Source organism: Anneissia japonica, unplaced genomic scaffold, assembly GCF_011630105.1.
Source record: "Anneissia japonica isolate Jap-2015-1 unplaced genomic scaffold, ASM1163010v1 scaffold2392_len1475705_cov187, whole genome shotgun sequence".
NCBI classification, from domain to species: Eukaryota; Metazoa; Echinodermata; class Crinoidea; order Comatulida; family Comatulidae; genus Anneissia; species Anneissia japonica.
Window position 1 is genome coordinate 23,662 of NW_022751777.1, and position 10,262 is coordinate 33,923.

At 34.6% G+C, this 10,262-nt stretch overlaps 1 protein-coding gene across 1 annotated transcript in view; it reads left to right on the plus strand.

The window, feature by feature from the left end:
- LOC117121829 (general vesicular transport factor p115-like) overlaps nucleotides 1-10,262 on the plus strand; it is a 24,088-nt gene that overhangs the window by 3,292 nt on the left and 10,534 nt on the right. Inside the window, exons 2-11 of the mRNA XM_033267197.1 lie at nucleotides 2,226-2,312; nucleotides 3,027-3,168; nucleotides 3,717-3,832; nucleotides 4,150-4,308; nucleotides 4,712-4,917; nucleotides 5,440-5,689; nucleotides 6,923-7,011; nucleotides 7,769-7,923; nucleotides 8,596-8,801; nucleotides 9,336-9,449. Of these exons, the coding sequence (XP_033123088.1) occupies nucleotides 2,226-2,312; nucleotides 3,027-3,168; nucleotides 3,717-3,832; nucleotides 4,150-4,308; nucleotides 4,712-4,917; nucleotides 5,440-5,689; nucleotides 6,923-7,011; nucleotides 7,769-7,923; nucleotides 8,596-8,801; nucleotides 9,336-9,449 (1,524 nt within the window). The remainder of the gene's footprint in view (nucleotides 1-2,225; nucleotides 2,313-3,026; nucleotides 3,169-3,716; nucleotides 3,833-4,149; nucleotides 4,309-4,711; nucleotides 4,918-5,439; nucleotides 5,690-6,922; nucleotides 7,012-7,768; nucleotides 7,924-8,595; nucleotides 8,802-9,335; nucleotides 9,450-10,262) is intronic.

Genomic DNA, 10,262 nt, shown 5'->3' on the forward strand with positions numbered 1-10,262 from the left:
ATTGACTCCTTTTTTCCATCCCAGTCCATCTCAGTCATCATAGCCAGTCACAAAATTAGGAAGGTTGTTTTCAACAGCAGACACACACACAACAGAACGGAGTGCGTCAAAACGATTGTTAATTTTTGGTGAAAAAGAATTACGAAACGTAGAATAACCGACTTTTTTCGTCCACTGCGGCAAAGAAGAAAACGACAGATAGTCCTTTAAGATGGGTATTTTCACAAAAACGTGATGCAATAATGAAAAAATGATTATTATTGTTCATTTTCAATTTTTTCCTATTCTTCTTTCTTTCTCTGCTTCTTCCATATTTTCGTTTAAATTTAATTTGTTATACTAAATACATATTTACCATAATATTTCTATGTATATATATAAATTTATATCATTTTAATACAGATTTACATATTTTCTGTAATCTAGAAATAGGTTTATGTATACTTTGTGTCTGTATTTAACATGGTTCAATCTTTTGCTTTATTTAAATATCAATTATTATCATAAATTTTAATGATTACATTATTTCATATAGTACAGTATTTTAATTAAATTTATAAACAATTTTAAATATTTAAATATAAACTATGAAAGTAAATACACGTAGATTAGATCAATAAAAATGGACATATTAGGCCTAGTAATCTTTATCTATTCATTAACACGAATAAAATTTTCAATATTCTAATCAATTTTTATATAGCCGGAGTTAGTTTCGACCTAAAAAAACCTTTGCTAAAAGGTACACTTTCTCCATGAAAAGGCTTCTTCTATGAATGGAATGACCTGTTTAAAGCACGAACTCCTGTAGACCAAACCGAGTACCGTTACGATGTTTAGTCGTACGGGAAATCCACTCACGATGCAGTACCGTTACGAGTTTTAATCGTACAGGAAATCCACTCGCGAAATATTTTCTAATTATATTATATTGCCACCTTTCTATTACATAGATCTTTTTGAAAACATAACTGCTTTTATAACATTATATAGACCCATTAAACACAAAAACTGCTCTGGCTTCAGGGGCTTCGCCCCGACCCCACCAGGGCCCTTGGGCAAGCCTCTGGACCCCACGCCCAGAAATGACCTGGCTACGGGCCTGTTGACGAACTCGCAATGAAATTAGGCCTAGTTATATTAAATTTGGCATTTTCGCAACTCCATTTGCGCTCCATATATTTGTTGAAAACAAACCGCGACCGAAATGAAGCGTGACCGAAAGGAGGTGCGAACGAAACAAAGTGCGACTGAAATGATCTGTATTCATCCCACTGACTTCGACATCGGCCAGATACCGCTACAGTACAGTGTCTGTAGAATCTGCTGTAGGCTAGCCTATCTATAACCATAACAACCATCTACTTCTACGTTGATACTTGACACTGACAGATCTGATATTCAGTCAAGGTGCAATTGATTGCATATCTGAGAAAGGTGTTCACCCTCGTGACCAAAAAAACTCGCCTTTCATCCAGCCCAGTTTCCCACGCTCCCCCAGCCCCCTTGAAAATGTTTGAATCCAAAAAATTATGCTAGGTAAAGAATATCACCTCATAACACCTTATTTTGCGAGCTGGTGGCCCTCAAACTCAATAAATCATCAAGCCCCACTTCACTTTTGTGTTTCCCCCTCCCTCCCCCCAACTTAAATTTTTCCTCCACTGCTTCCTCACAATCCATGGGATTGTGTTTTCATTGAAAAACATAAAATTACATAGCACATTACAGACAGCTAGTATGTGAGGGCATATATAGTAAGCCATTTCGTTGTCTGAACTGCGTACAGTATGAACATATCCACGGTCAGTCCAGGGGTGGTGCTAGCGGGGATGGGGACCAGGGCTCCAGTCAGGGAGAAGTAAAATGTGTGTGTATTGTCTACATGTTAGTAGACTCTAAAATTAATTTAATAATCCTTTAAAACCCCTAGATTGTCGAATTTTTTGGAGGCTTCGCCCTCCCCTCCGGTGGAACACTTTCGAGAGATTTTGAGCGACGCCCTACCACGCCCACTCTTTTCGTCGAGGACATGTTTCCTCCTGCTATCGAGGAAGTCGGACTCCCCATCGTTGAATTCCTTGCGCCACCCCTGCATCAGTCAACGTTCATAAACCTGTTTTGTTTGATATAGTTTCTTTACAGTATGTCGATTGGCCTTGATAGGCATGCGTAGTTCAAACTACGAAATGGTTTATTTGCAATTTCTTTTTTTCCTGTTACAGGTTGCAAAGTTATGCGATAGAGTCCAGTCATCTACTTTGCTAGATGACCGCAGAGATGCTGTCCGTGCATTAAAAGCGCTATCAAAGGTAAGTATTAAGTACTGGACAGGCTGACTTTAACTGTTTCGTAAAATGGTGTGTGTTTTGCTGGGTTTTTTTTTTTTTAAATAGAGATTTGTTATAATCACTTAATATACAGAATACTGTACAGACTAACGCGGCTATACTTTTTATTCACTTAATATACAGTACAAGCTAACTTGTACTCATGCCAACTCGTACCCACAACTCGTACCCAAATTTTGGTTAACTCGTACACCTAATTTTGACTATCTTGTACCCATAGTTGTTTAGACCGTACCTAAGTTTGGTGTACCATCTACCTTTGTATTTCAAACATACAAAAATATTATCTATTGATAGAAACTAAGATGTCCCAGTGCAGTATTTAATATTAGATTTTGTTTTATTACGCTAAAAAGTAAAGGTACGAATACACGTTAGATCTCTCCCTCTAAGTACAGATCTCCAAATAACTTTTCTGCTGTCCTGAAGAAACAAGAATTTTTTACCATTTTCTTATTATTATTTTGCTAATTACAGTCTGAGGATGTTAAAACCATGGAGAGCTGGTCCCAAAAGAGGTCTTTACTGTAGTTGATCTGTATTAATATTTACCAACAGCTCAGTATATTAAACATAGGATTGCAATATAGCTCTTGAAATTATATTGTAATAATGCATACGGATTACAACCATATATTTATTTACATAACTTATAGTAATGTATTTATTCTACAGACTTTCCGTTTGGAGGTTGGAACTCAGTCTATGGAAATATTGATCCATGTGTTACAGAATGACAGATCAGACGCAGAGATAGTTGGATACGCATTGGATACGTTACATAACACTATATCCAATTCAGTTGATGAAGATGAAGGTACATTAAAGGCACTGACAGATACAGAGACTTGGAAATACTGGGATTGTACCTCTTGTGGGTGGAGGGGGATAGTTTCATTTTATCAGGATCTTAATAGCTTGGCTTTTTTGCCCTTTTCGATTATCATCATTCATCCAACACATATGTTTTACCAATGTATGCATGTTCTTTCCTATGTTGTCTTTTTTTTTTAATGTACAAAAACATGATTGTTTAATATGGAGTAGTTCTTTGATATAAGAATAATAATATCAAAATTTAAAAATAAATTCTTTGAAATATATAGTGTCTTTGTAATTCAAACCTCTTGTGTTTCTGCACCAAGTGAGTGGTAAAGTCAGAATTTTTATTTTGCTCCAAAAGTGTACATAACAGGTTAAAAATTACAAAAAGACAATACTTTGTTTTGTAAACCAGTGGCGCCCCAGAAATTTCTGGATCAGGGGCCCCGGGTGCCCGGCGAGACTTCCCCAATAGAGGTCGAAGTTCACCCCAGCCTTCTCACTGGCGCCATCATTGCTGTAAAATTTATTTTTGTTTTGTAGATGAACTATCAAATGGTGAAGTAAAGAAGGCAGATGAATCTCATATTGGAGAGCAGTTTACAGAAATTTTCATCAAGAAACCTGAAAATGTCACACTTATCTTGGACCTACTAGTGGTGCGTTATTGAATATTTACCAAAACACCCCCCATCCCTTAAAAAAAAACTGAAAATTCTGTTTTTGTTTCTTTTTTTTTTTACAATTTTCAATGAGAAGCCTAAAATATGTCATGTAAAATTAAAGGGCACTAAAATAATAATGAAGATAAATATTTCATCCAGGATGCATGGGTGAGAGGAATTTATTTTAAAAATAAAAAGAAAGGCCTATATTTCGTTTAACACACATACAAGTTTTTATTGATTGTCTTTTTTAATGTTAGCATTGGGATTTTAATAAAGTATTAATGGTCTTCTTTTTATTTTGACTTCAGGAATTTGATTTCAAAGTGCGATGGCCAGCTGTGAAGCTTTTAACTGCTTTGACGGTGCACAGGTCAACCCAAGTACAGCAATGTGTACTTGTAAGTCCAATGGGCGTGTCCAAACTAATGGATCTGTTGTCAGATAGTCGTGAGGTGATAAGAAACGATGTAAGTAAATACATAAAAACATAGACATTCAAATTAAATCATAGAGATATATTCCTATTGAAGTAAACATTGATGCCTTTTTTGAAATTCCTAAATTCTTTTTCTAATAATTGCTGTTAATTGTAGATAAATGAATTTTGTCTTCGCCATATACATTGTCAATTCTTGCCAAGCAACTAGGCATATATTAGCTACTACAGTAACTCAACTCATACAAACTACTATATTTCATTGAATGTTTCTTATAAGTTATTTATTTCCTAATGACTGTTGTGTCATTCAAGTTTTACTACAGTATGTTAATTGTAACGATTAGCTATGCCTGTTGGATCGATAAATATGTTTAATAGTTTTATAAAATGATTAAATAAATGATTGTTTTTATTATTTTATCAATTCTCAGGGACTTCTTTTGCTGATTCAGTTGACTAAAAATAATGCAAATATTCAAAAAATAGTAGCTTTTGAGAATGCATTTGAGAAGCTTCTTGAAATTATCTCAGAGGAAGGAGGGAGCGAGGGTGGTATTGTTGTTGAAGATTGCCTACTCTTATTACTTAATTTATTGAAGAAAAACAGTTCAAATCAGACATTTTTTAAAGAAGGAAGGTAATACTAAAAGTTATTTAGAAAATACATACCACATTTAATCGAATAAATGCCCCTTGAGAAGTGTTGTTTAGGAGGAGTTTATTTAGGGAGGAATTTATTCCAAATGAGGCTGTGAAGGGTGCATTTATTCAAAGTTAGGCATTTATTCCACTAAATACAATATTTCATATTGATTATATTTTTATAATTTTTCTAATCATAATGTTATAATTAACATTGGAAAGCTGTGCTAATTCAGATATTAATATCACTATAGAATCATTATTGTTAAACCAAACTTTTAGCTTTTAGGCGATTTTTTGGTTTTTCTAATTTGCCTATTATTATGTTTTTTCTTAAGTGACTTATAAATACTTAGTATTTTCTTGAAAAAGGCATATAAAGAGAGATAGAATCATTATAATTATAGACTCATAGAATTAGTATTTTGATTTTAACATTTAGTTCTTAATAAAGTAATGATCCATAACATTTTAATTTATAAGATAAAATAGCATTCCTTATTCATTTCTTTTGCAGGTATGTGCAAAAATTGGCCCCCTTTTTTGACCTCCAAAACAATGAACCTAAGAGTTTAGATGTTGGTTGGTCAGCTCAGAAGGTCAACAATGTGAACTCAATGCTGCAGGTCGTTCGGACATTAGTGTCTCCTAGCAACCCACAGCAGGCAACAGCGTCGTGTCAGAAGGTAATCAACCAGTGCGGCTTGCTGAAGCAACTTTGCACCATTCTGATGGCAAGCGGCGTGCCTGCAGATATCCTAACTGAGGTATGATAAGACTTTTTTATAACTTGTTTAGCGGTGGTTAATCAAAGTATATACTTTACCCTGTGTGCATTAAAACACTTCGAGAAACAGGGTTTTCATTACATTATACAGTGTTCATGAATAAATAACACAATGAAGACAAAATCATACCTTTATTAATGTCTATTTACGATGATGTAGGGCCTATGATAGGCCTACAGAACTATGGAAATCGGGATGGGAATAAGTGAGATAGGTAACATGGAAACGAGCATGAAAGCGCCATGCCAATATTTTTTTAATAAGCGCCGCTCTTGAATAAGTGCCGTACAGATACTTTCAAAAATGTTATTGCACTGCGGCACTTATCCAGGTATTTACTGTACACACAGTGACCTGTCAATTGATGGCTTATGTGTGTCCTTTATCAAATTCCTTAATAAGTTTAGTAGATCTGCCATGTTTTAGCCTTAAGTGCAGGTATTCAGTATTCTCCCGAAGCTGTTTTAGCCATCAATTTTACTGGTAAAAATAACTGGCCAATCAGTAAAAATCTTGAGTCTGTAAAATAATAAAACCACTGATTAGGCTTATGTAGTCTAGGCTGGCCTTCTTTCAATAAATGAACATCATTACATTGTATACCTAGGCTACAGTATGACTATATGTGTTGTTTTTTTCATGTCTTTTTCATGTCATTAAACCTCACTCAAAAGTGATAACACCTCACTCTACGTTCATAGCTGAAATTTTATGGACAAATTTGCCAGTAGAAATGTTTCAGTTGGGAGAACACTGGTATTTCATGGCATATAAGTAAAATAAATATTAGGAAAATCATGAAACTTTCACTACACCATGTATAGGAATATGGTTTTTGAGGTAATATCCCTGGTTGATTGCCCTGACTGTCATCAGCAGAATGATCAGGAAAAATAACTTTTGTGGCTGTGTCTCATAATTTGGTAACATCCGGCGATAAAACCACATGATATAATCTAAAAAAGAAACTAATTTTATTACTTAGATATTAGTAAACAGTAAAATGATAAAAATAGTATGATAGGACCTTAATGATTTCTTTTTTTCTAGGTAGTAAATAGATTTTCTGCTATGCACACAAGCATATATTAATGATACAGTAAATCACACATTAAATTATTGAATATTTATTGATTTTTGGCTTTTTTCAACATTTAATCTTTGCTATGGTTGAATAAATTTATATAAAATTTATCGTTTCTATTTTTACAGACAATCAATACTGTGTCAGAGGTTATCAGGGGTTCAAAAGTTAACCAGGAGTTCTTCGCATCAGTTAGTGCTCCCTCAACACCACCGAGGTATGCAAATTCTCAAATATACTACAGTATACCTATACAAATAATGATAACCTTAAAAATAAGCAGTGCCCTCAAACAGTTTGTTCTTGTAGTTTGTAGAAATGAAATGGATTTTTTATATTTTTAACAAACCAATAATGACCAAGACAATTTTGATGTTTAATATTCCACTAAACATCATCTCCAGAGTGGCAACTACTCTCTACCAGTAAACAGTGCCCTCAAACAAAATACTGTTTTTGTAGTTTGTAGATAATGATAGGGCATTTTTGGATTTTTTTATCAAACCATTTTATGACTTACTATTTTACGGACAAGTTTAATGTTAATTTACTAACACCATCTCCAGAGTGGCGACTGCTCCTTACCAGACCCGAACTCTACTTGATGTGATACTTAACATTTTTTACGTTAATCTCATCACAATAATGTTGAGCACAGGATGTTTAAATTTGTGTATGTCATGATTAATGAAATAATTATTAATGTTCACATTTTAAAATCTTATGTAATTTATTGAGATTTTTAAAATATTTTTCTCATAGTATTTTTGTATTTACCTTCCTTTTATATATTTGTATGTACTGATTCAGGGCCTCTTTGAGTCGGCTTTGTGGTAAGAGCCCCTCATTAAATATCATTGAATATATAATTTGTTGAATGAATTAAATTTCCATTGATTATTGATACAGGCAGAAAATGTATATTTTTTTATACTTGGACATATAATTTAATGAATGTGATTTACATTTTTCAGGCCTGCAATTGTTGTGCTTGTTATGTCAATGGTGAATGAGAAGCAACCATTTGTTCTCCGTTGTGCTGTGCTTTACTGTTTTCAGTGTTTCTTGTACAAGAATGAGGTTGGACAGGAGCAGATTATATCAACTCTCTTACCTGCCACTGCAGATGGTAAGTCAGCTATTGTACTTATAATTATGTTAATATTGAAATGATATTATTATAATGCCTTTATAATTAAACATTGGGCCGAAGGTTCTGTAAATAAGAAAAACGGAAGTACTAGCTAAAAAAAATTCATGTGAAAAAAAATTGGTAAAATAAAGGAATCATATATTGTCGGACTTTTTCACCAAGTGCATCCATACATATACATTGTGTTCAAGAGAATACTACGGAATTGCGGACATGCAAGTAAAGAATTTTATTACACTGCATCAGCCTTTCGGGTGCCAACCTATGCCAATGTGGTGAAGTATATTAGCGCAAGTACTGCAATACAAATCAATTACTGCAGTTAACTGCAAAATTTTAAGTTGGTTTTCTGATGCTCCTTGTCTGCTTAAGTGAGTGTTCTGATAAATATATACCAACTTATCGATCGACTTATATTATATTAATTGTTATATTAATGGATGATTAATTAGTGCCATCTTAGACAAAGGATGCAAGGTACAATGAAAGTTATTATATTATTACTCTTAGGGTAATTTAGGGTAGTAATAATTAGAGCTGATTTGGGTATATTATAAGAACAAACCTTTCATTTTCCCCCCTAATTTTTAAGTACTGTTACATTGCTACTCTGTTTCATATAAGTTGTATTATTGCATTTTGGAACAGCTTCTGCTATTACAGCTGGCCAGCTTCTATGTGGTGGGTTATTCAGCCAGGATTCGGTCTCAAATTGGTGCGCGTCGGTCGCTCTAGCACATGCCTTGAAGGACAATGCCAGCCAGAAAGAACAACTGCTGCGAGTCCAGCTTGCTACTGGCCCCGGAAACCCGTCCGTGTCATTGTTACAGCAATGCACAAATATGCTATCACAGGTAAATATAATGTTCATTACCCTTTGTATATCTGTCTAGTTTTCTGTCAGTTATTCTCAGTCAAACATGTATGTTATCTATCCATTTTATATAGCAATACTGTATATAGCATAGTCTAAAGTATAGTATAGTATAGTAGAGATTACTATGTATAGTAGGTATGTATGTTTAATATTAATGATGTGATCTTGGTGTTTTGAAAAGAATGCATTTTACCTAAGAAGAAAAAAGCGATAACTAGCAAACCGACCACAGACTACAGGTCTGTAGACAGGACACATGCCCAGGGCACTAAACTAAATGGGGTGCCAAAATGAGCCTGGACAAAATATTTATAAAATTTTAAAATAACAAAAATATTTAATGTTTTTTACCAATTAACAAGCACAACAAACTCAGAACAAAGATCAGAGCTGGAAAGGAGCGCCTTTTTTAATTTTGCCTCAGACGCCAAAAACCTTAGTTACGCACGTGCTACACAGTATTTTGTATCATCCATTGTATATTAACCGATTACTTTATCTTCAATTCCAGCCCACCGCTAAAGTGCAGACAAGACTAGGCCTCCTGATGTTACTATGTTCATGGTTGGCCAATTGTCAATTAGCAGTTACTCACTTTCTTGCCAATTCCGCCAATGTGCCCTTTGTATCCTTTCAGTAGTTTTTGATATTTTTCATGTAATAAACTGATTGCTGAGACAGTTAACCCTTTCCAGTCGTATGGCGTCGTGACAACGCCCTCCTTGTCCATACTTTATAGCGAGCGGCGTCGTACGTATGCCCTGTATAGCTTTCATGATAATTTTTTATAGCTATGCTGCCCTCTATAGCAGTGTTCTCCCGACGCCGGTTTAGCCGTCAATTTTACCGGTAAAAATAAACGGCCGACCAGTAAAATTTTGTTGGTTTTAAAAAAAACAAACCACTGAATTAGGCCTAGCTTTAGGCCTAGCCCGAGGCCAAGCTTAGTATAGGATTGGCCTTCCTTCTTCAGGCCTCGAATGATACATTAGCTATAATTTATCTCCAGTTTCACCAACGAAACCTTGATTAAAAACCACAATACTGTTCGTTGACAAGACAGCGATGAATGACAACAAATTTTTGATCGATCGACTTGAAAAAACAAACAAGCAAGCATCGCAAAAATTTCATCTCTCCCCTAAGCTGCAGGAATTTGTGCAATAGACTCGTAATCCAGACGAATTTTAAAACTGGTGGAGTAGTATTATACTTGTAGCAGTTTTTCAATATGTCTGGAATGAGAGTCTGAGTTGTATAAATTCCTGTAGCTTAGGCGGACTATTGTTCGCAAAAGTTTTTCAATGAATTGTTCGCTCTGGAATCAATCACGAAGAAACGAACTGGCCAAGCCAGACTGGAGGCGTTTTTTTACGAAAAGGTTGGTAATGTTTACTGAGTTTTAATGATGATGAGTTTAAATTATCTTTGAGAATTT